The sequence below is a fragment of the Xiphophorus couchianus genome, chromosome 19 (assembly GCF_001444195.1).
Source record: "Xiphophorus couchianus chromosome 19, X_couchianus-1.0, whole genome shotgun sequence".
In the NCBI taxonomy this organism is placed as follows: domain Eukaryota; kingdom Metazoa; phylum Chordata; class Actinopteri; order Cyprinodontiformes; family Poeciliidae; genus Xiphophorus; species Xiphophorus couchianus.
The window spans coordinates 23,924,362-23,950,016 of NC_040246.1; the positions used below are offsets into that span (position 1 = coordinate 23,924,362).

General features: G+C 45.7%; 2 protein-coding genes across 3 annotated transcripts; one reads left to right on the top strand and one right to left on the bottom strand.

Moving 5' to 3' along the window:
• Positions 1-413: 413 nt before the first annotated feature.
• Positions 414-14,096, top strand: LOC114134374 (calpain-8-like). 2 transcript variants are annotated; one of them, XM_028000968.1, is made up of 22 exons: positions 414-545; positions 3,338-3,668; positions 3,746-3,815; positions 3,886-4,004; positions 5,236-5,369; positions 5,446-5,620; positions 5,833-5,907; positions 5,979-6,064; positions 6,177-6,251; positions 6,350-6,510; positions 7,395-7,540; positions 9,147-9,158; positions 9,244-9,452; positions 9,580-9,619; positions 9,699-9,767; positions 10,397-10,454; positions 12,220-12,281; positions 13,224-13,292; positions 13,420-13,498; positions 13,600-13,716; positions 13,793-13,845; positions 13,916-14,096. In XM_028000968.1, the coding sequence occupies exons 2-22, from the start codon at positions 3,432-3,434 to the stop codon at positions 13,940-13,942; spliced, it is 2,073 nt and encodes a 690-aa protein (XP_027856769.1). In that variant the 5' UTR covers positions 414-545; positions 3,338-3,431; the 3' UTR covers positions 13,943-14,096. The 2 variants fall into 2 exon arrangements, with proteins under 2 accessions (XP_027856769.1, XP_027856770.1); XM_028000969.1 differs by lacking the exon at positions 414-545 and adding an exon at positions 552-747.
• Positions 14,097-16,633: 2,537 nt separating this feature from the next.
• Positions 16,634-24,561, bottom strand: LOC114134373 (calpain-A-like). Its single transcript, XM_028000967.1, has 22 exons — positions 24,432-24,561; positions 22,899-23,152; positions 22,646-22,718; positions 22,459-22,580; positions 21,830-21,963; positions 21,565-21,742; positions 21,007-21,081; positions 20,647-20,732; positions 20,497-20,571; positions 20,241-20,401; positions 19,845-19,999; positions 19,677-19,688; positions 19,395-19,603; positions 19,075-19,114; positions 18,923-18,991; positions 18,070-18,112; positions 17,930-17,991; positions 17,787-17,855; positions 17,620-17,698; positions 17,072-17,188; positions 16,910-16,962; positions 16,634-16,808 (listed from the first exon to the last, which is right to left on the bottom strand). The coding sequence occupies exons 2-22, from the start codon at positions 23,133-23,135 to the stop codon at positions 16,782-16,784; spliced, it is 2,076 nt and encodes a 691-aa protein (XP_027856768.1). The 5' UTR covers positions 23,136-23,152; positions 24,432-24,561; the 3' UTR covers positions 16,634-16,781.
• Positions 24,562-25,655: the final 1,094 nt, after the last annotated feature.

Consider the following 25,655-nt stretch of genomic DNA (forward strand, 5'->3'; position numbering starts at 1 on the left):
GAGTTTTGTGGTCCAACAAGCCGAGTTCAGAGAGACGGCTGGAATAAACCAGCGACAAGAACCAGAACCAGCACAGAGGTGTTTCTGTGGGAGATCAGGCCAAACCCAGATTCCTCAGTAACTCTGGAAGAGCTGAACATGAAGCAGGAAGGCGCGGCTGTTTGCTTCTGCAGCTTTATGAAAACTGAACAGCAGACACCAGGAGAAGCGAAGCCAGAGACTTTATGAAACCACTGAATGTTGTGATGCTGTCAAACAGTTCAGAGCTGTTAAACTCACAGCAGGGTGGCAAAGTGTTTCTGTAAGGAAACGGTTCAGGGTCACCTCTCTGCTGCTCCAACTGCTTTGATTATCCAGGTAATTATTGACAGGCGAGCTGCTGCTCTACCTGTCAGAAAGTCATAAACGCAGCAGCAGGTTCACCTGTTGGCTCGTCAGCCAGGAAGCCGCAGTCGGCTGCAGGTGCCTCCAGGTGTGGCTCACAACATTTCTCTGTTGCTTCAGACCTAAAGTCTCAGCTCTCCTGCGCGCTCTCAGCCTCCAAGGTGAGCTCTAACTTGTCTCTGCTCCGGTTCTCAGTGCAGGACACACAGCAGCGGCTAGCTGCTAGCGGCTAGCCGCAGGAATCTTATTTACATGTTTAGTTTCATCTGAGGAGCTGACGCTGTGACATGCTGAGACTCCTTGATGATTCTTCGCTTTCTCCGGGTGATTTCTGCGTTCCTGTAAGAACCACATGGCAGACAGGTACAGGAGGCGCTAGGCATGATGGGTAAACCCCTTAATAGGCTCACCAATCAGCGTTTTTCTCACTGATTGGTGAGCTGTTCAGTCTTTGTCTCTCCAGTTCCTTCACATGGTGTGGACATGCTTTTATTTCCATTCCTGAGTTCTAGTTTGGGTTTTCTATGCTTCCCACTTTCCTTCCTGTTGTATTTCAACCTTGGACTTTTCTTAACCCGGTTTTAGGAGTTTTTGTAGACGATTCTTCTGCTTGATGCCAAAGATCAAACACAGGATGTGTGTAAGAAATGAGAAGCTCCTCATTGCACCACCTGATCCAATTGTAGGATCCAACCTGTTGGCCTAGTTAAATCCTGTTGTCCGCTGTTTTTGACCAGACAGTAGGTCAATGCTAAAGACACTAACTGCGCAGAATGCTTCATCCAAGTACGTTAATGGGAAGACATTCCAGCAGCTGGACTCCAGCCATCTTTATGCTAAATGGCTTCTGAAGCAGATACATCAGAACCGGGCCGGAGAGAACGGACCGGACTGTCGGGCTCCAAAGTCCTCCTTTCCCAAAGGGAAATTCAGATGAAAGGAAACCTTGGATTTTATTTAGGAATGAAGGTCAGAGTCTGGAGGAAACATGAGGAGCTCAACAAAGTTTCACCTGAAAGGAAAAAGGTTTAGAAAGACGAGAGGATAAAGACGGTTCTGCTGTAGAAAACTGCAGAACCGAAACGCTGTTCTCTGGGAAATCAAGTGGAATATGAAACTGGACCTGCAGTCCTGAATGTCTCCACTGGTGGGGGGTAACTAGTTACTAGTTACCAGTGGTGGGAAGTAACAAAGTAAAAGTACTTTGTTACTGCACTTAAGTGCAATTTTCTTGTATCTGTACTTTACTTAAGTAGATTTAATACTGGATACTTTCGAATTTTACTCCACTACATTTTACAGTAAGTATCTGTACTTTCTACTTCACTATATTTCTACAAAACCGTCGCGTTACTCGTTACATCCGAGTCGCATTGAGCTTTTTTCCGTTAAGATGTGAAGTTCAGGGCCTGAACGTGGCGCCGTAAAATCCCATCAGTAACGTGACTTCCTGATTCTGTTGTCTCCCATCGCCTCCTGCAGACATGCGCAGTGGTTCCTCTGAGCGGGAGAAGATTCTGTCAGTCAGTAACAGAAATCTGCTACATAAATCATCAGATTTAGCGACATGTAAAATCAGCAGCGCTTCGTCCAACTTTTATTGTCACTTGGAAGGGAAGCTAAAAGAAAGATAAGCTAACATGATGTTAGCAAAGCTAGCTGTACAGAGACTCATATGAATAAAAGTTGTCTCTCACGCGCTGAATTATTGTGAGGTGTTGACTGACTGAGGTGTCGCATATATGGGGCAACACTGTGACCAAAGTCTACAATATAGAGATATAACATTCATGAACGATCCGATTCTTCTGAACGGATCTTTACTAAGTCCAATAAGACTGAGCCGCTCTTTGTTCTTGTGATACTGTACACTGCAGTAGCTATTATTATTTTGTGTAATTGAAATATATATGGATTTATTTAATTGGCGAGTAAATAAAACAAGAACGTAAGAACGCAGAGCTGCTCGTTGCTCTTTGGTCGAGTTCGTCTCCTGTCATGGTGGCAGACGGTGACAACAGTCACTTCCTTCTGCTTGTTACTTCTTGCTTGTTGCGCCGTGGACAGTGTTCATAGTTGAGCATTGTTTACCGTTAATACATTGTCTTAGTTTCTATGTTTAATGGTGCAGACGGTGGTGGTTTCTGGCGTGGGCAGCCGCCCAGGGCGTTATCTTTTTAGGGGTGGCAGGAAACCTCTGCAGAGCACAGAGATGGAAGCAAAGCAGAATGAAGAAGAGTTTGAATTGATAATGATGCTGGTTACATTTATTTCAGCTCTAAGTATTTAATATCTCGGTGTTTTTATGGGAACGTGGATTTTTCAGATCAATTTGAGAAGCAATTTTTATAAGTGCACTTAATTTTATAGAGTCATGTAGCGCGGCGTTTTGGTCTCGGGTTCGGTGGCCTTGACTACGACACTGCTGCCTTGGTTGCATGTCCTCCTCCACCTTCTTTCCATCCCCTTTCTGATGGATTTCTTTCAAAATAAATGCCACTAGTGGCAAAAAAGTGAAGTTTATTCTATGTTAGAACAGGAGACAAAATGTTTCCATCCCTGAAATTATGATCCATAGAATCACATATCTAAGTCTAAATATGTTACAGAGTAAACACAATAACAACAACATGCTTTATCTGTCATTGTTCATTAAAATGCAACATTTATGATGTATTAAAATTAAATACGATGGATACACTTAATGATATTGTATTAGCGATTAGGTAATGCATTCAGCAAGTACTTTTACTTTAATACTTAAGTATTTTTAAAAGCCCGTACTTTTTTACTTTTACTCAAGTAAAAATGTTAATGTGGTACTTTTACTTTTACTTAAGTACATTGTTTGAGTACTTTCTCCACCACAGCAGCACATGGTTACAGCTTGTTGCTGAACTGATGAACCAGCTCTGAGTTTTGCTGTTTTCTTTTACTCTCATCTCCTATAAAGCTTTTTACTGGAGCTTTAGGTTAACTAGGCCTCGCCTTGACTCGGAGTCCGGCGACCTTTGACCTGTAACGAGCCCAGCCGTCGGCCCGCAGCCATGCCGCCTCCAGGAGCCTGTCTGAGCATCATGGAGGCCCGCCAGCGCCGGGACGGCTTCGGCCACGCCTGCTGTCCCGGCCGACTCTTCGGACAGGACTTCCGGCAGCTGAAGGAGTTCTGTGTCGGCAGGCGGCTCAAGTTCATTGACGACATGTTCCCTCCTGACAGCAAGTCCATCGGACAGGGAGTCCTGAGCCCCTCGGACCTGGCCCGGGTCGTCTGGCTCCGGCCAGCGGTGAGTGGTTTCGGATTAGGTTGATCAGACGCTGCAGGTGTCAGATGAGAATCTGGTTGACTTGTTGCTTCTTGCAGAGAATTGCTCAGAACCCGTCCTTCGTCCTGCAAGGGTTCTCCAGGTTTGACTTCGGTCAAGGAGTTCTGGGTGAGGCCGCCGTTCCTGTTGTACGCCGTTCCATCGGATTTCCTGGTAACTTGTTTGTTTCTCTGAGCAGGAAACTGCTGGTTTCTGGCGTCGATCGGAGCGCTGACGTTCCAGGATCAAATCCTCCAGCAGGTCGTCCCTCAGGAACAAGACTTTGATGAGAACTACTGCGGCCTGTTTCATTTCAGGGTAAAACACGTCCGTCTCCATGGAAACAGGCCTGGCAGCGGTTTTTACAAGCGCTCGTCCTGCCAGGCCGTCGGTGTGGCTTTCTGAGTGACACTCGATGATCCGTAACGTCCTGGATGGAGCCGTTCCGACCTGGCTTGGTCTCTTCTGTCTGCGCCGCAATAACTCAATTTACTGTCCCAGAAATTATTGCCAGCAGCAGCATAGCTGTCATTTTGAGACCATCGTCAACTAATCTAATAATTACTATCAAGAACATTCCACAATGGAGCTGTAAAACATTTAAAATAAACAAAAGAACAATAATTAAAATGGATTATGATGATTCTCAATATTAATATTTCAACTTGGACAGGGCAAACTGGCAAAATCCCCAGATTTTCATTGATATTTGAGGGAAACGTGTCTTTAACGACCGTTGTCCAAACTGAACTTATTGAGCTCATTTTAATTTTATTAATTTCATTCATTTATTCATTCATTCTTCTCAGTTCCGCTGCAGTCTGATGAAGTCCGTGGGTTTTTCTTCACTCTGGTTCCGTCTGCATATTTCCTCATCCAGTTTCATACAGGGTTGTAGGTTCAACTTCCCCACAGGCAGAAGGTTCTGCATTTGGCTGAGTAACATGGTGGATATTTGACCCCGGCTTGGTTTCCTGGCGCTGAAGTCCGTTGAGGTCGGAGCGTTGGGAACCAGAACCGTAACGTGTGTTTGGGATCGTTGTCCAACTGGGTCCAGGTTGGAACTAAATCTGGAGCCTGACCTCCTTCGTTAGTCGTTTTGTACGATGCAGAGGACTGCTGCTAATGAAACACTCCCACAGGATGACACTGCCACCACCATGCCTGACTTTTCATTGAGATCTACAATTTGTACGATGCAGAGGACTGCTGCTAATGAAACACTCCCACAGGATGACACTGCCACCACCATGCCTGACTTTTCATTGAGATCTACAATTGAGATCTACAAGACTGAACAATCTGTAATTGTTCAGTCTTTGTTTCCTCTGAACAGAGGAGCAGCAGCTCGTAGTCTGGATTGTTCCTGAACATCCAAACCTGTAAGTGAGGAAAACTATGGAGGAAATAAAGGGTTCAAACAGAAAGCATTAGAACCTCCGATTGTTCTGACCGTAGTCACCATGATAGGCGTATGTAAACTTCTGAACACAAATGTGTATTTGGCAGTTGGTTCTCTGGGATAACAGAAAGTTTTTCCTCTGTTTAGTTCTGGAGATTTGGGAAGTGGGTGGACGTCGTGATTGATGACAAGCTGCCAACCATCAACGGCAGCCTGATCTTCGTTCATTCCAAGAAACAGAACGAGTTCTGGCCCGCCCTGCTGGAGAAAGCATATGCCAAGTACACTCGGACCGCTGGTGTTCAGCAGCTTCCTCTCTGTGGTCTGTGTGTTAACGTTCATGCCTTCCTCCATCAGGGTGTGTGGCTCCTACACCGACATGAATGCTGGGACTCCTGCAGAGGCCATGATGGACTTCACTGGAGGCGTCCACATGAGCATCCAGCTGTCGGATCCTCCTCCAGACCTGTGGGGGCTGATGTCCAGAGCCGGGAACTTTAGCGCTCTGCTCAGCTGTAGTACGCCACAAGGGGTACGAAGAAATCTGTCCTCCATTTTCTCATGACGTTCACCTCAAGGAATGCCAGTTTATCTATAAAGGATCATTAAAAACCTAGAAAGCTTTTTTCTAGTTTCTTTATTAGTTTTCTACTAACATCTAATTGGAATGGGTTGAATAAACCACCATTGGATTTGCAGCATCTACTGCTGTCAGAAACATGAATTCTTGTTTTGCATCTGTAGGAGTCATCCTCGTTGACTTTGTCTCCCAACGGCCTAGTCCAGGGCCATGCCTACACTGTGACTGGCGTCGTCCAGGTGAAGGCTCCCACCAGCAGGCATGGTTGTAATAAACATGGCTGTTGCTGACGGTGTGTGTTGCTGGTCAGATGATGAGCAGAGGGAAGCCGGTGAAGATGCTGCGTCTGTGGAATCCCTGGGGAAAAGGAGAGTGGAACGGAGACTGGAGCGACCGGTGAAGAACTTCATCTCTGATTCATGATAAATGGCTCTGCAGCTGAGGATGGTTCATTCATCTGATGTTAAATAATGATGCAAACAGTTAACGACCGCTACTGTCCCTACAGCTCGTCTCTGTGGCAAACCGTGAGCTCCCAAGATCGAGAGAAATGCCTTTCAGTGGTCGACGACGGAGAGTTTTGGTGAGTGAACTCAGTTAAATTAGTTATCCAGACGTCTCGTTTTATTTCCCCTAAAAGCTTAAAGTTGACGTTTTATTTGACATCATTAATGATGACAGGATGACACTGGAGGACTTCTCCAAGTTCTTCACAGATCTTGACATCTGTGGTCTGAACCCGAACTTCCTGGACGAAGACTCGTCTTCCCAGTGGACGACCTCTGTGGCGGAGGGCCGGTGGGTGGCGGGAACAACGGCTGGAGGCTGCATGAATTACAAAGGTAATCGATTACAACTGCTGCAGAAAATACCAAAATGCTTTAAACAATGTAAGCAATCTTTCCAGTAAATCCAACAGAGGAAAGGCTGAAAGGCTCAGTGTGGACAAAACCAAAACTGTTTGGAGGTTTTACAGTCAAATATGTGAATTAAAAATATTCCAGGGAAAACCAACTGCTTAGAATAAAAGTAAAGATAGATATGTAGAAGGAAGCAGCAACTTTTCTCTTACATAATCCATCCAAACTGGAGTTTTGAAAACTGGTCAGTTGATGGGAAGATGTTGGGATGTAAATCAGGGCGAAGCGGCGTCTCTGCTCTGGTCGGTCACATGAAGGCAGCTGGATGAAGCCGAACTGGAAGGCGTCACTTTGGACTGAAAACCTGCACAAGGTTCAGCAGGAGTCCAACAGAAAAGATCTCAGTCCAAGTTTTCAGTTTCAGTTTTAATGATTAATTCTTAAAATTCAAACATGAACTTCAGTAAACTTGTTTCTGATAAGAGCAGGTAGAAGTTTATGACACATTGTTTCAACATCAGAAAACAGAAAGTCTTCTGTCAATAAAAACTGCAGCTTTCCGGAAACTGATCCTGTTTCCCAGTAAGACAAACATATGAAGACAAAACAAGTTAAATAATGTCAGACCTTTATGACCGAAAGTACATAGTACAGCATGAAGAAGGTTCCCCTGAACTCTGGCTGATGGAGTGCTGCGCACCGCAGCGTAGCTCTGAACCCTGAACCCTGAACCCTGAACCCTGAACCGGACCCCAGCACGATGCAAGGCAGAAAATCTGACAGATTTCTTCTCACTAACCCAGTTCATGCAGCCTCTTGGCTTTAGTTGTCCATTCCTTGCTGAGAAGCCTGACCTCTGTCTGCAGACAGCTTCTGGACCAATCCGCAGTACCGAGTCAAGCTGTGTGGCGAGAAGGCTGAGAAAAACATCCTGGTGTCTCTGATGCAAAAACCTGACAAGAGGAACCGACACCTGGTCCAGAACCTCCACATCGGCTTCTCCATATTTCAGGTAAATCTCAGCCGTTTGACACCAGGAGTCCTCCTACTGACTGGGTCAGATCTGGGTCAGTGCTGTGTTTCAGTTGCACCAAACAGGAACAGTTTAAGCTGTGAGCATGGAGGAGGAGGCTGGTTCTGCACCATAGAATCCAGTTTATCAGAGGAACATGTAACACACACACCAGTAAATCCACTGAGTTAGTTTTCCTCCACATGTCGAGTCTGAGACTGAATCCTGCTGCACACAGGAAGCATTTCCTCTGGCTTTTCTTAAAAATGAAGGCCGATTCACAACCAAAAGCACTGCAGGTTCCTCAGACAGTAACCTGCATGTTTCCTGCTGGTGGTCCCCAGAAGTCAGGAAATCTGTGATTTACCAAACTGCTGTTCAGTAGGTATCCAGCAGATTACTCTAATTATTACACTGCAATTCTCCGAAAATCATCTTCACAGCATCTCGATGATCAGGGGAAAAGTGTAGAGAAATCTCGCTGTGTGAACCAGGTTGGAGCACCATGTTGGGAAACATTTGGGACCCTGGGAGCCCTTTAGGGCTCCACCAGGTGAACTTGTAGATGGTGTTGTAGTCAGGACCACCTGACCTGAGACCAAGACCAGCGCCCCGCGCTACACGACCCAATAAAATGTGAAATATGATCAAAATTGCTTCTCCAATTGATCTGAAAGATTCACATTCCCATAAAAACACCTAGATATTAAATACTTAGAGCTGAAATAAATTTAACCTGTATCATTACCAATAAAAACTCTTCTTCATTCTGCCTTGCTTCCATCTCTGTTCCTTTGCTGTCCCAAAAAGACGGCGCCCTGGGCGGTTGCCCATATGGCCCATGTCAGAAACCACCACTGTCTGCACATTAAACGGAGGATGAACGCCGTTCCCCAACGGTAAACGGCGTTCATCTATGAACACCGTGCAAGGCGCAACAAGCCAGAAGGAACCAAGCACAAGGCGACCGACTTTCTCTCCTGCTGCATGAAGCCCAGCAGCTCAGAGCTGTAACATCTGACAGGAGACGGAAACAGTCAGAGAGCAATGAGCATGCTCTGTTGCTCTTAAGTTCTTGGGTTTTATTTATTTACTAATAAATATCAATGTATATAATTAAATAAAATGATCATAGCTACTGCAGAATACCAGAGCATCACAAGAACAAAGAGCGGCTCTCGGTGAGGCTCCAGTCCCATCGTTCTTAGTAAAGACCCGTTTAGTAAAATCAGATCGTTCATGAATGTAACATCACTGTATTGCAGACTTTTGGTCACAGCGTTGTCCCGTACATGCGACAACAAATAAACTGGACAGTTTGCTGACAATTTAGTGATAATTTTACAGTTGTGGTTTTGACGAGTCTTGAAATAAAATCCTCAACGCCCAAGACCGAGACCGGTCTCCAGTTCTACAACACTACTTGTAGACACCCTGAACCCGCCACCAACGGTTCCCTGTGAGTAAATAACAGCTCAGCATCCTATGAATATACAGGAGACATAAATCCATCGTGGTTCTCTGTTGGCACCCTGCAGGTAAGCATAAGGTTGTTTGTTTCATGTCTAAATATAAGCTGATTTCTTTTCATCTGATTTGCTTCCAGGTGAAAGAACAGGTAAGACATATTTTCACAGTTTCAACATTCATTTCATATTTAATAAATCAGTGTTGGAGACCTGAGACGTTCTGTGTTGCCACAGCATCGGGCACACAGGGGGAAATTCACGGCCTCGTTCTTCAGCTCTCAACAACCCGTCGCCCAAACGAAGACCTTCATGAACGCTCGGGAAGTGATGGAGCTGCTGACGCTGAAGCCTGGAGACTACATGATCGTCCCGTCCACCTTCCATCCCAACGAGACGGCGTCCTTCCTCCTGACCATCCTGTCCAAGACCGAGACCCGCTGCTAGTACGTCTCTGCATCATCAACACGGTCGTCCTGTCCTACGTCTGTTATGGACGGACGCTCAGCTTCTACTCTGGAATAAGGAGTGTTTGTTTGTAAAGACACTTTGTGTGAATGTTTTTGCTCACAGTGAGAACTCTGGTGAGCGCTCTCCAGAACCGGTTCCAGAGGTACCAGATCACATCATCACAGATCATGTCTGGCTGACGAGGCATTGACTGAATTCAAACATGGCCGATGTGTTTTCAGGCGATGAAGGTGAAGAACAGACCGGAGGATGAAAATAAGAACGCTTTCTTCCGTCAACATTCAGACAAGGTACGTTTATCAACATTTATTTAGACCAAGACCAGAACTTTAGTACTTTAACTTCAATTAATTAATTACAGGGTTTTTATATGAGTTAAATATTTCAACATAACGTTAAAGGCAGCAATGGACAACATAGCTGCTGTTTTGAGCATTTATCTGCTTCTAAACAATCTGATTGGACGCTGAAAAAGACAAAACTCTCCATTCAAATTGGGCTAAAAGGAGTTAGCCTATCAGCAAAGCTATTCTGGTCTAAAATAGCATCTCTATGCTAAACATGTAGCAGCTAAAGCTAATGTCAGCGTCTACAGTCCACATTTCTGCAGAAGCTCCATGAATGATCTGGAGTTCCTGAAACTCAGGAAAGATGAACGTTTTACTCCAATGTGGTGGTTGAAGAACCTGAAGATTAAAAACCATAAATGTTATTTTTTTCAATAATTTATGTGTATAAAGGGGTTTTGAGTTGAAAATGTTGATATGATTAATTACAGACCCTGCAATTAACTCAAACAATTTAATGAGTCCCACCGCTAGTTTAATCCAGACGCAGGTAAACAGTTCTGAGTTTTTAGAGACGGATTGCAGAAACGCCGGGTTAGAAACATCAGCTGAGTGTCGTTTGTTTCCTGCAGTATGAAGAGATGGATGCAGAGCAGCTCCAGAGAATCCTAAACGAGAACCTTCTGAAAGGTCCAGACCGCGAAATCCTTCAGTGATCATCAACTTGAGCAGCTATCGCTGCTAAATGTTGCTGCTAACTGTCGCTGCTAACTATCGCTGCTAACTATTGCTGCTAACTGATGTTGCTAACTATCACTGCTAACTGTCGCTGCTAACTATCGCTGCTAACTGATGTTGCTAACTATCGCTGCTAACTGTCACTGCTAACTGATGTTGCTAAATATCGCTGCTAACTGTCGCTGCTAACTATCGCTGCTAACTATTGCTGCTAACTGATGTTGCTAACTATCACTGCTAACTGTCGCTGCTAACTGTCGCTGCTAACTATCGCTGCTAACTGATGTTGCTAACTATCGCTGCTAACTGTCACTGCTAACTGATGTTGCTAAATATCGCTGCTAACTGTCGCTGCTAACTATCGCTGCTAACTATTGCTGCTAACTGATGTTGCTAACTATCACTGCTAACTGTCGCTGCTAACTGTCGCTGCTAACTATCGCTGCTAACTGATGTTGCTAACTATCGCTGCTAACTGTTGCTGCTAACTGTTGCTGCTAACTATCGCTGCTAACTGTCGCTGCTAACTATTGCTGCTAATTGATGTTGCTAACTATCGCTGCTAACTGTTGCTGCTAACTGTTGCTGCTAACTATCGCTGCTAACTGTTGCTGCTAACTGATGTTGCTAAATATCGCTGCTAACTGTCGCTGCTAACTATCGCTGCTAACTATTGCTGCTAACTGATGTTGCTAACTATCACTGCTAGCTGTCGCTGCTAACTGTCGCTGCTAACTATCGCTGCTAACTGATGTCGCTAACTATCGCTGCTAACTATCGCTGCTAACTGTCACTGCTAACTGATGTTGCTAAATATCGCTGCTAACTGTCGCTGCTAACTATCGCTGCTAACTATTGCTGCTAACTGATGTTGCTAACTATCACTGCTAACTGTCGCTGCTAACTATCGCTGCTAACTGTTGCTGCTAACTGTTGCTGCTAACTGTTGCTGCTAACTGTTGCTGCTAACTATCGCTGCTAACTGTCGCTGCTAACTATTGCTGCTAATTGATGTTGCTAACTATCGCTGCTAACTGTTGCTGCTAACTGTTGCTGCTAACTATCGCTGCTAACTGTTGCTGCTAACTGATGTTGCTAACTATCGCTGCTAACTGTCGCTGCTAACTGATGTTTCTAACTGTTGCTGCTAACAGTTGCTGCTAACTATTGCTGCTAACTGTTGCTGCTAACTCTGCTAACTATCGCTGCTAACTGTTGCTGCTAACTACCGCTGCTAACTGTCACTGCTAACTCTGCTAACTATCGCTGCTAACTATTGCTGCTAACTGATGTTTCTAACTGTTGCTGCTAACAGTTGCTGCTAATTATTGCTGCTAACTGTTGCTGCTAACTCTGCTAACTATCGCTGCTTACTATTGCTGCTAACTGATGTTTCTAACTGTTGCTGCTAACTGTTGCTGCTAACAGTTGCTGCTAACTATTGCTCCTAACTATTGCTGCTAACTGTTGCTGCTAACTCTGCTAACTATCGTTGCTAACTGTTGCTGCTAACTCTGCTAACTATCGTTGCTAACTGTTGCTGCTAAGTATCGCTGCTAACTGTCGCTGCTAACTACCACTGCTAACGCTGCTGCTAACTCTGCTAACTGTCGCTGTTAACTATTGCTGCTAACTATCGCTGCTAAAGCTGCTAACTGATGCTGCTAACGATCACTGCCATCGCTGCTATGCTAACGCTTTGCGCTTGGATCTGCAGGAGACCTGAAGTCCGGAGGTTTCAGCATCGACGCCTGTCGGTGCATGGTGGCCCTCATGGACGTATCCTGCTGCCATGTTCAGAACCGCCCAGCCCGTCTTGGCAGGGTTCTCCTTTGCTAACGTCAGACGCTAACGTCAAATGGAGTAAACACAAAAAGCAGCTTTTAAATGAACATTTTATTTAATAAGAGAAAAACAACCAAACTGTTTCTGTTGAGTTGCCATAGTAACACCCAGACCTGAGAGCTGCCTGACCTCTAACCTCATGAAATGATGTGAACAGAACCCGTCTGACAGCAGGAAGTAGGCCGGGAACCAAGTCAGAACCAGGACCTGTGAAGACGCTGCTGCAGTTGTTAATTCAGTTTGTTCATTTTGTTTTTTCACACACAATCCAACAAATTCCATGGTGAACTTACAACACGCTGCTCCACCGGGTCACAGATCTGCAGGAATCAACGCCACTAGACGCCTGGATGAGCTCCTCTGATCTGAGACTTTAGGCCTCTGGTTCTGGAAATGTTCTGCAGCTGCTAGAAGACCCACTTTGGAACCAGCTTTAAGTGGCAATGGAGGGTCAGGGCAGAGGTCAGAGGTCAGCCAGATCTCTAGTTTCCAGCTGGAAGAACTGAAACTGTGTTAACTCTAGATCTGTAACTCTAGATCTGTAACTCTAGAGCGTTCCTCTTTAGGTCCGAAGATAACTTCAGTTTCTGTTCAGCCGGAGAAAGTTTTGTCACCTTCAGACATTGATCTGTTGTCTGTTCAGTGATTGGATGGGGTCAAAGGTCACCTGGTGACATTGTAAGGTAGAGGTGTGTATCATTTGCGTTGTCACGGTAACTAATCAGATTTGAGTTATAACCTGAGCTAATGGATATTAAATAGAAAAGGCCCCTGTACTAAGCCGTGGGAAACCCCATTTGTTGCTTTCTGAGGTTTCTGCAGGTTTAATGAGAAGCAGCAGGTCAGATGTTTTCTTCCTTTACAATCAGTTTAAAGACGTCAGTAACTGGGAGACTGAACAGCAGTGAGTTCATCCGACTGTGGAACAAAGTCATCATTTACAAGGTAACAACATCAACTCTGGCTCTGAGCTGCTGTACGGCTTTCCTAAAGTATTCAAACCCAGACGTGTTTCCACGTTCCTGTTCCACAAACTTCCGTGTTTTATTGGCGTGTAACGTTTGTTTGTCAGGACATTTTCTTTCAAACTGATGTTTCTCGGACCGGAACCCTGTCGCTGACGGAGCTCAGGAACGCACTCGTCGCTTCAGGTACTCCAGGTTCTGCAGAACCTCCTGGTCATGTGACCTGGCTCTGAGCTGGGCCCGATTCTGACCCAATCCTGACCCGGTTTGTGTCTGTGTGTTTCCAGGGATGAGAGTCTCTGACGACATGCTGAACCTGATGGCGCTGCGCTACGGCGCCTCCTCTGGTCACATGACGCTGGAGAGCTTCATCAGCCTCATCCTGCGTCTGGACTGCATGTTCAGTGAGTCGGCCGGTTCCGGTCCAGATCAAATGTCTAATCGGGTTTAAAGTTGCTAACGTCTCGGTTTCTGTGCCAGAGATCTTCCGGCAGCTGTCTGATGGGAAAACGATGAGCCTGCAGGAGTCAGAGGTGAAGACGTCAGCCTCACTCCTCTGAGTGGAGCAGAAGGAACTTCTAATGCTGCTCTCTCTGTTTCCAGTGGATCTACGTTTCCATGTACACGTGAGTCTGCAGGAGGACAGGCACACAGGAAGAAGATCGGTTCCCTCTCACCTCAAACTGAGCCAGAAAAATCTACCTTCAATTAATTTCATGTGTATTTTCTGTGGAAAACTTTACAACCTCACAACTGATTAAATAAAATCACATTTCAAATTTTACTGCATGATGGTTTTAATTTATGTCGCAGGTGGTCTCAGGTTTATCCTTCCTTCCATGTTGTCTGGTTGTCTGAGAGGAAGTGGGAGAGGTGGCAGATCCTCGACCCTCCAGCTCATTCGGAGGATCCCAAAGGATTCCCAATTTCATGACGTTTCCTCCTGATGGTCCGGACTCACTTCTGCAGAAACCAAAACATTTCTTCCATCTCTAGCTGCTTTGAGCTACCTGTTCCCTTCCTGGCCTATGGGGGCGCTGCAACAAGAACCACTGACGGAAACGACACAAAAACCTCTGAAGACACTGAGAGCAACTTCCTGTTTCGCCAAATGGAACAAGTTCACCGGCTGCAGCAAACAGGAAGGGCGGGACGGACCACTGTGAGTGTCTTGCCTTATTTGGAAATGGGACCATTGCACTCCAGAAGTGAAGGGGGCGCTATTTACTATACTGTATTATCCGCGGCCTCCCGTTTTTTATTTTCTTTTGAAAACTGTGATATATTTTTATCTTTAGGAAGGATTTTCACTCTCAGCATGAATTTGAACTTCTCTCTTTTATTTACTTCAGTGCAGCTCACAGTTTTTAACAGATTCTGTAGTTTTCTGTGAACTTCTAAATCTGCTCCTTAGTCGCATCTTTTTTGGCCTGATACTGCCTCTAGTGGTGTGGGGGTGGTAACACAACTAATATAATTACATTACTAAATCAGAATTTGCTATTAATTCCGGCATTACTGGACCCGTAAAATATAAATTATAAAACACCATATTTTTTCATTTTCTTAAGGATGTAGAGCTAATTAAATGCCATAAACAAGACCTTTATATGTTATAAATAATATCTCCATCAATTATAGGAGGAATACATTTAATAAGGAGACATGAAAAACATGATGAACTATGATAAAAATACCAGTTACAATGTATACATAAGAAATTTTATTGAGCAAACGTCAATAAAGAACAACAAATCTGGTTGCTACAACTAGGATTGTTAAACAGATACAAGATAAAATTCACATTTTTACATTTATGGTGTTGTTATTCTAAGAGACTTTTTGTTGGTAGTCTTATGCCATCCATCCATTTTCTTCGGCTTTATCTGGGGTCGGGTCGCGGGGTCAGACTTCCCTCCCCAGCCGCTTGTTCCAACTCCTCCAGAGGAATCCCAAGGCGTTCCCAGGCCAGCCGAGAGACATCGTCCCTCCAGCGTGTCCTGGGTTTTCCCCTCCTCCTGGTGGGACCTGAACTCCTCACCAGGGAGGCGTCCAGGAGGCATCCTGACCAGATGCCCCTCAACTGGTTCGTCTCGCTGTGAAGGAGCAGCGGCTCTACTCTGAGTCTCTCCTGGATGACTGAGCTTCTCTCTCTAAGGGAGAGCCCAGACACCCTACGGAGAAAACCCATTTCGGCCGCTTGTATCCGTGATCTCGTTCTTTCGGTCATGACTAGCCCTGTCGCTATAACCCTAACCCTTAATAAAGATGAAGATATATCACAGATTTCAAAAGAAAATAAAAACGAGAGACTGCGGATAATATAGGAAATAGCGCCCTTTTCACTTCTGGAGTGCAATGGCCCCATTTCCAAATTAGGTAAGAGACTCAGAGTGGTCCGTCCCGCCCTTCCTGTTTGCTTCAGCCAGGTCCTTCTTAAATAGAAACAAGATGGAGGCGTCAGATTTTAGCGGTTGGAGGATTTCTCTTTAGTCTTTGGCTAAAGACCAGCAGCCATTTCTGCTGCTAGCGCTAGGCTAGCATGTTAGTTTTGGTTGTATTTACCCAGAATGCCCTGCACTTTAGTCCACTTCCTGCTTTTGGAGCGGTCTCTGGTCTGCTTGGCGTTCACATTCAAACTGAACCCAGACCAAGATTTGGAGGATCAGAGGTCAGAGGTCGATTAGCATTCGCACCTCACCAATTGAACGGGACTTTGACTAGACAAATGGACTGGAATTGGACTGAAGCGGCTCATACAGGGTCGGTGAAATGATGCAACCTGACGTTGGACTTTCCCAGTTGGCAATTGTTTTTTCAGAGTCAAAGGTCACCAAGAAGAGCATCAGGTTCGTCTGCCATGCAGATCAGAGGAACCAATCAAATCAAATTCACATCGAAACACGTCTACAACTGTTTATTCTGTCTGATGCTGTTTGCTCTCTATTCAAGTGATTTTATTATTTGATTTTATTAATTTTGTAAGGTGTCCTTGAGTGCAGAGAAATGTACCAAAAAATAAAATGCATTATTATTATTAAGAAAGCCTACAACTCCAGGCCAGGTAAAAGGTCAAGAACACTGAAGACAAATAGCATCAAATGTGGAGTTAAAATAACCAGCAAGACTGATGATGGACTCCATATGTTAAAATAATAAAGCAGTGGAGCCCAAAGTGGGTCCTGGAGGCCCGGTATCCTATTGTTTTAGTTCTTTCCCTGGTACCAACAACCTTTCAGCAGGTCAATGTTCTTCTTTGGCCTCTAACAATGCCGGGCCTCCAGGACCCACTTTGGGTAATAAAAGATAAAGCAGCTCAGATGTTCTTCAAAATGTAATCATTTAAAGGAAGACAAAAAGTAAATCGCCACAGAAGGTTTTTATGAAAAAGAGTAAAAAAGTTTAATTTCCTCTGAAATTCCAACAAAGTGTTTCTGCAGATCTTCTCTCCTGTCTTCTACCTGCTGGGTCAGGTGTACATGGAGAGAAACAGCCACTAAAATCACACAGAGGCAGATTATTAACCACCATCGGCGACCAGAATCATCAATATTCAGATTTAATCTGGAAGTGAAATCTGTCCTGGAGCTTTCTTACCTCTGACCTGGACAGCGTGACGTTTCTCCCATCCGACAGCTCTGTAAAGATTTCTGCAGAACAAACAGAAGGAAGGCGACTGTCAAACCGGGGCAGGTTTACACCAGGCAGACCACTGACCCAGGGTCAGGGTTCAACATGTCTGCTCAGAGCTTCACTCACTGTTCATGCGGCTCAGGCGGAGGCTGAGGCTGATGAAGTTCTCCAGGGTCATGTGACCCGAGGAGGCGCCGTGACGAACCGCCATCAGGTTAAGCAGTTCATCGCTGATGCTCATACCTGGAAAACAGCTCAGGGCTTTAGCTACTGGCTTTAGCTAATGGCTTTAGCTACTGGCTTTAGCTAATGACTTTAGCTAATGGCTTTAGCTATTGGCTTTAGCTAATGACTCTACCTAATGACTTTAGCTACTGGCTTTAGCTACTGGCTTTAGCTAATGACTTTAGCTAATGGCTTTAGCTCAGGACTTTAGCTAATGCTTTAGCTATTGACTTTAGCTAATGACTTTAGCTCAGGACTTTAGCTATTGACTTTAGCTAATGACTTTAGCTCAGGACTTTAGGTAATGATTTTAGCTAATGGCTTTAGCTCAAGACTTTAGCTAATGACTTTAGCGCAGATGTTAAGTCTTCAGTCTCAGACTCCGATCAGTCACCCTGATCCTCTGCACAGAAACATGAGGCTCCTTAACGTTCTTGGAATGGATTTACCCGAGTCTCTCAAAGCGTTCCTCAGCTCCGTCAGTGACAGCGTTCCCGTTTGAGAAACATCCATTTTGGCAAAAACTCGCTGATGAAAGGAAACAGGAACTATTTAATATCTGTAGACTAAAGCAGAACCACACTGCCCAGATTTCACCTTGGCTTGGTTCTACTACCTTATATTTCATAACCTTGTGCCACAGATAGCCAAACTCCTGACTGTCCAGCTTTCCATCTCCAGATTCCTGTTGAATGAGCTGTTAAGGCAACAAGAGTTTGCTCTGTAAGCAGTGAAGTTCCTTCCACCCTAGCAGGATACATCCATCAGAGCCACCATGCTGCGACATGCATCGATGCTAAAGCTTCCTGATATCAGGTCACCTGCAGGGAAAAGGTCAGAGGTTATTCATTGTGGCAGGATCTCCTTAATCTGTGAATTACTGCCCTTCATGTTCAAACCTTTCAGAAGCTGCTGCAGGAGCTCAGCATCGACTTCTTCATACTGAAAAAGAGAACAGAGCTGAACAGATCCACGTTGGCATGACAACAGAACGACCGGTTCCTCCTACAATGACTTTCAAACCTCAGATTGTATTAAATCGGGTCAACTGATTTCAGTAAATAAAAACGTTTAAGTTTGAAATATATTGGACACATTTCTGCTAGTCTGTAAATGAGCTAAAAGCAAAGCTAATATTTAGCTTAGCGCTTTAGCTAATATTAAAAGCATTTTACTTTTCCAGATAAATTCTAAAGCACTAATTTACTCAGCTGTTTTGTAATCTTTCAGTTGAATAAAGTTCTGCTTTTCAACTGTTAAGAATTATTCAAGTAATTATATATTTATTCTGCTGCAGAACGCTCCTCATGTTCTCCACATATGACGCGGTGCACCAGATGACATTTATTTTGTACCCAGAATGCATCGCTGTAGCTCTACAGTAAACAGTAAACAAAATCAGCAGCAGATTTCGTAAAATTCAGCAACTATAAAACTGAAACCAGGAGAATCAGGAACTGAAGCCAAACCTTACAGGAAGCTAAATCATGACAAATTTGATCCTGACGAGGGCAACACTTTATGTTGCAGCACATATTGTCAATATCACATGGTCAGTAGCAACATCATCAATAGTAGCTTTAGCACTAGTCTCTAGTAATTACTTTGTTGGTATAGTGCTTCAGTTTTACTACATACTGTGTTGGTGTAGCGCTTTAGCGTTAGCGGAACTAATGTTTTAGTGTCAAAGCAGCTAGCATTTCAGTTAGCAGTGCTCACCACTGGAGGCTGCATTGGTCTAAAGCAGGTTACCTTGTCTGAGTACTGACGGAAGAGTAGCATTTTCTTTTCAACATCCTGGCAGTTTTTCTCTTTCTTCGCCTGTTAATGAAGCAGTTCAGAGAAATGTGAAGATCAAAACATCTCAACAACAGGATCAATAAAACGTGTCTGCAGAAACAAACCTTTTCAACTGGATTGTTCAAATTGTGTCCAGAGTTTTCACTGGGGAGAAAGAGATAAAATAAAGTTTCCACATCATGGACATCCACCATTTATGAACTGTCATTTTATTCCAGAGACAAATAACAAAAGCCAGGCAGGTCCAGAGAAACCAACCAGTGTCAATGAACCGGTTCCGAGGGCCCTGAGAACCTGGTCAGGGACCGTTCACCAGTTCACCAACAGCTCTCCTATCTTAGACCTAACAGATGGATAAGTAACGACCCAGTCCAGATTCTTCTGACGGGTTGATGAGTTGCACCCTGGAAATGTCTGGACCTACTAGCAGCGGGTCTCCTCCCGGGAGAAGATGGTCAGGAGGAAGGAGGCGGTCTGGTTGGGCTCGTCGGTGCACGGCACGATGACGTATTCTCCGGGCTTCAGTGTGAGGAACTCCGTCACTTCACGGGACTTCATCAACTTCCTGGTTTGGGCAACGGGTCTATGGCTGCTGAAGAACGATGCTGGGAACTTTCCGGCACGTTTCTCATCCTGCAGGAAAATGAACGTGCCTGGTTATTTCTGGAGCAGGTTCCGGGAGCCGTTACTCAGAACACACACTTACTTTTTCTGACACCTTGAGGAAAATCAGTGGAAAATTGTCCATGTTGGAGGAAAAAAAAGGTGAAGAATTATAAATGTCCAACATTGAACAAAATGGAAAAATCGAGTTGCTGGTTTGATCCAGTTATGGAAAGTTAGGACATTATACTTCCTGTAGAAACATGTTTACCTCAAAGATGATGAAGCCGATGAAGAAGAGCTGCGCCAAACGCCTGTTCCTCTTGTCCGACTTCTGCATGAGAGACACCAGGGTGTTCCTGGTCTGAGAGGAATCGGTTTTTCCGCAGACCTTGATCCGATACTGGGGATTGGTCCAGAAAGTCTCTGGAATAACAGGAACGTGGAACTTTAACTGAACCGACGAAAGGAAAACATCGAGGCTCAGCAGTTTCTCTACCAGGAGACTTTCACAGGTTTAGAACCATAACAGCAACGTTTTAGTGGAGCTCAGAGAAACGACCCAGAGGTCCACCTCTGGCTGCACAGGCCTCCATTAGCAGGTCAAAGGTCCTGACTGCAGAGCAGAGATGCTGGGCCATGGTGGAGTTCTGGTTCTGGTTCTTACCTTTGTGGTTGATGTAGCCTCCAGCCGTGGTTCCTGCCACCCAGCGGTTCTCATACATGGACGTCTTCCAGTGGCAGGCCGGTTCTTCGTCCAGGAAGTCGGGTCTCATGCCGCAGATTTCAATGTTGGTGTAATATCTGCAGCAATCCTCCAGGCTCATCCTGAACACATTTTCATATACTGACTGTATTCTGTGCACTGGAGCGTTTTCAATATTTCGCATTAATTCACAGAAGTTGTAACTTCAGTCATTTACCAAAACTCTCCATCATTCTCCACAGTGAGGCACTTTTCGCGGTCCTTTGTGCTGACGCTTCGCCACAGAGGAGACCTCGCAGAACAAGGAGGAAGCATTTATTTATAGGTTTCAGCAGAATAAACGAGTTTGCCAGCTGCGAGGTCTCACTTGTCGCTCCAGTCTCCGTTCCACTCTCCGTGCCCCCAGGGGTTCCACAGGCGCACCAGGTTCACCTCCGTCTCCTGGCTCTGCAGCTGATTGGTCAGCATACAAACACACTGTCAGCACTGACATCAACTCCTCCAAGTTTGTCCTGAGGTCTGCATTTGTATGTAAAGCTATTGAATCTCAGTTGCCATGGTTACCCTGTGTATCTGGGGTAACTGATCGATTTGGGTTGCATAGGAATGAAAGTAAAAACTATTTTAATTAGGTTAAATTCGAGTTTTTCATGGATGAACTGAGTGGGTAGAGATGAGCTAAAGGAGAACTCAGGTTCTGTTCAGGTCAGCTCCAGAGAGCCGTTACCTGTTTCAGACCCGTCACCGTGTAGGCGTGGCCCGGGACCAGTCCGTTCGGTAGCCTGTCGCCAGAAGTTGTTTCCTGATGAAGACACACAAGCACAGGTCTTAGATTCTCCCTGGGGGATCTCCATGGTGGGTGTGGTCCCTCCGCCAGAGAACATTTGGAAAACATTAAGGGACGTTGAAGCGTCCGCTGTAGACGGGCCCCTGGTCCAACACATCGGAACCAAACTGCGTTCAGTCGTGAGGTCATCAGCAGGCTCTCCATCCTGCTGATGACCTCATTGTTTCTCTCAGGTGTGTTGGAGCAGAGACGCTTTGACAGGAAGCCGGACACCCAACCTGGAGTTGAGGACCGCTGGTCTCACTGCTGGTCTTTCAGGACTTTTATTTCCAGCGGTGAAATTTTAAATCAATCTGATCATATTTACATATCAGAACAAATGACCCTTCTTCATTTGATAAACAGCTACATTTGTCCTCCAACATGGCGGCAGCCTTGTAGGAAAGACAGGTCAGTGTCTGCACGGCGTTCCCCATTCAGGTCTGTATATTTTCTCACCGTTTTTGGGATGGTGCTGCAGCTCATGAACGTCCTGGAGCGTCCAGCTCTGCACAGGAGCTTCCAGAGATCAGGGGAAGGATCTGACAGCTGGATGCACATGTGGACGCCGCCGGTGAAGTCCCTCATGGCCTCTGCCGGAGTCCCAGACGTCATATCCGCATAGGATCCGCAAACCCTGCCGTATTCAGGTAGGAGGTTATGTCTGGCGTCAGACAGTTCACTGATCCCATCTCTGAGGAACAGACCGGAGGTCTTTACATACTTGGCGTAGGCCTTCTCAAGCAAAGCGGGCCAGAACTCACGCTCGTCTTTGGAACGGGCAAAGATGGGTTTCCGTTTGATTGTTGGCAGCTTGTCGTCAATCACCACGTCCACCCACTTCCCAAACCTCCAGAACTGGAAGGAACATTTAGAGGCAGACGTTTGTCTCAGCGGACAGAGAGGAGAGGAAGATACCTCGTCTGCAGAAAATGATTTAGCTTCAAGCTAAATGTTTGGTTGGCTTGCACACTGAATATTACATTTATTTAGCACTAAGCTAAATATTTAGCTTCAATATAAGCTTTCTAATATTGAAGCTAAATATTCTAACTAAACGTTTAGCTTGAAAACTAAACAGTTAGTTTTTCTCTTGACAGGCTCATAGTAGACCGAATAACCAACATTATTGCTGGGAATTATTGACTTTCCACCTATATGAGGCGCTATCAGTTCATTATTTTATCATCTCAACAGATGTGGAACGTTTCCTTTGTGTATCTGATCTGAGGCCAGCTGGGCTGCAGACGGACCGGAGCAGATCAGTTTGGAGATGCAGTTGGAAGACCTGGAGAAGATTCGGCCGATTCATGGCAAACAGGCTGCTGGAAGGCGCCCCCTTCTGTCCATTACCCTGAAGTGAAACAGCCCACAGTAGTCCTTCCCCACGCAGGTCTGGTCCAGAGGAACAATCAGCTTGAAGATCTCTTTGTGGAAGGTCAGCGCTCCGAGAGACGCCAGGAACCAGCAGTTTCCTGAGAAAAGACAGCTGGTGACCGACGGATCGCACGCCTGCAGATACCTGGTTTACCTAACTCACCAACTTGTCCCTGACCGAAGTCAAACCTGGAGACGCCATCGAGGATGAAGAACGGATTGGACATCAAAATGTCCTGAAATAAACGACAAAAAATCATTCAGTTGTTCCTAAATGTTGGAGCAGGAAAGAAATGTAAACTTTTCTGAAAAACCTCCAACGAGGCCGAGTCCAGAGGTCAGTCAGCCTGAGCAGATTCACATTCAACAGAGTCAACAGATCCAGTAGATCCAGTAGGAAGATCAGCTGTGCTTACTCTTGGTCTGAGCCACTGCACCTGAGCCAGCTCCGCCGGCTCCAGCTTGCCCTGGCCGATGGAGTGCTGGTCCGGAGGGAACATCTCGTCTCTGAACAGCTTGTTTTGGGTCAGGAGGAACCGTTTCAGCTGCAGGTAGTCCTGCTGTTGGAACCGGTCCGGGTTCTGTGATGTCCCATAGCCGTGTTCCTTCTGCCGAGCGCTCATGATGTTCTTACACACACCGTGAAGAGGCATGGCTGCTGGTTCGGGGTCTGGCACACACACACATCACCCTCCTGTTAGCTCCGTCAGTCCGTATGGAGAGGAGCTAACAACGAGCTATGCTATCAGCACAATCACAGAGAAAGGAAAGCACAGGTGATATAGTGTGTGCGTGTGTGTTAAATCATTCTTCCTCTGGTTCGATCCACCAGCTACACCCAGACCTGTAGAACCATGGAAACAGAACCTGGCTGACAACATGAAGTAGGCTGAGAAATCTCTAAGCTCTGATCCAGAGATCCAGCGGAGGAGAAAGCGACTGACTAGTCCAAGCCCGGAGCATCCAGTTAGTGCGTCAGGCTGATATAGATGCCCGTGTTTCTGAGACGCTCTTCGTTGGGCTGCAGCTCCTTCTAAAGCATCTTGTTTAACTTGTACTGCCTGCTCTCAGTGATGTTGTAGTTGGTACTGCATGTTTCACACGTTTCCCTGATTCGGCTGATTGCAAGTCAGCAAAAACTGAACTGAAGTCACCTGGGCTGAAGCAAGGAGAACCTGAACCATTATTTTGTGTGAAATGTTGCTCAATGTCGCAAGAAAGTTGCTGAGTTGGTAACACTGGGTTGATAACTGTAAAGGTTCAAATGACCTGGTTGGTGAGTCAGTCAAACCTCTCTAACGGAGACAGAGGGCAGCGGCTGAGTTTTGACCTTTGCCCGGTGGATAAGATCAGCTTCACATGTGAAAATGGGCCGGTAACCCATCTCCCAATATGAAGGAAATTGGCGCGTTGTATGTTCTGTATGTATTTGCTGCTGTGGTTTCTCTCTCTTTCTGTTTGTCTCGTAGTCTTGATCTCCTCTTAGCTCCTTCTTTCCCTTTAAACCTTTTCTATCACCTTCCTCTATTTTCTGTCTCCATGTCTTTCACATCTTAACAAACCCAAAGTCATTTCTAATCCAGTGAAAGCCGTAACGCTCCACTAGTGAAAGTAAATCTGTTGGGTTGCACCCTGACAGTACCGGACAGCAGGGTTGATTATTTTTCAAACAGGACCAGTTAGTGTCGGCCCTCAGACTCGATCAGGATCCAGTCACTGTGAAGACGCTGATTAGGAAACAAGATCAACATTATGATGCGGATCAGAGCAGCGTTCCCTCATCACAGAGGGATTCGTCCAGCTTCCTGCTTCCTTTGGGTCCACCTGATTATTCCTGCAAATCTTAATAAGGAAGTTGATGTTTCCAATGAAAGTCGTCAACAAGAGAGATTTATGCATCAGGCTTCAAACACAAAACTGTGATATTAAAGACAAAATGAAGACTTTACCTCACGGGTTCTGGAGAAAACGTTCCGATCAGACGGAGAACAGAGCAACAGGTGTTCTGGCTTTCAGGGCTGGAAATCTGTCAGTAAGTCCTTTTACAATCAACAAGGCCTCTTCCTCCTCCTCCTCCTCCTCCTCCTCCTCCTCCTCCTCCTCCCCCCGGTTTGTTTCTCTAGAAAGACCGTAGATGTTACAGGAACAGCTTGGCCTCTTGCCAGCCGCCGTCAGGTGTGAACATGTTCTGTACCTGTTGGAGAGACTCCAGCAGGTCAGCAGCTTCTAGATGAATCTCTGCTGTAGAAGCTGCTGACCTGCCAGGAGGAGAGTCAGGTGCTGGAGCCGTCCAGCAGGACAGGAAATGACTGCCAGAGGGCGCCATGCAACACATCATGCTCCAATGTGCTGCAGAGGTCACAGCATGGAGAGAAACGGCCCTGTGCAGCACTAATGCTGAAGGAGCTGGGAGCCTGCGGTCACTGCCCAAAGTGTTTTATGAGAAGTGAAGCAGAGGAGGAGGAGGAAGGTTGGGATGTGTTTCTACTGGCCCAGGTTGGGATTTGGATCAGTGTTCTTGCTGGAACACGTTTCTGCTGGGAGGGAAGCAGCATGAGCTGAAAGCATAAAGCTCTGAGCAGAGCTACATGAAGCACGACTGAACACTTTTGATTTCAGTTCATTTATTGGTTCATTGACACAAACAAAGAACAGAACGACTCTGTAACAGATTTGTTGCACCAACAGCTGATTCACAGCGAAACTCCCTGGTTGGACATTCAGTGCATTGAAGCAAATTTAGGGTTTACTGATCTCTCATTTGTTTTGCTGCATGAATCGCAGTGTGGACAAACCAGGAAGACTGTGAAGGCCTGTTGCTGCGAAGGCCTATTGCTGCGAAGGCCTGTTGCTGTGAAGGCCTGTTGCTGCGAAGGCCTGTTGCTGTGAAGACTTGTTGCTGTGAAGGCCCATTGCTATGAAGACCTATTGCTGTAAAAACCTATTGCTGTGAAGGCCTGTTGCTGTGAAGGCCTGTTGCTGCGAAGGCCTGTTGCTGTGAAAGCTTGTTGCTGTGAAGGCCTGTTGCTGTGAAGACTTGTTGCTGTGAAGGCCTATTGCTGTAAAAGCCTATTGCTGTGAAGGCCTGTTGCTGTGAAAGCCTGTTGCTGTAAAAGCCTGTTGCTGTGACGGCCTGTTGCTGTGAAAGCCTGTTGCTGTGAAGGAGCAGCTTG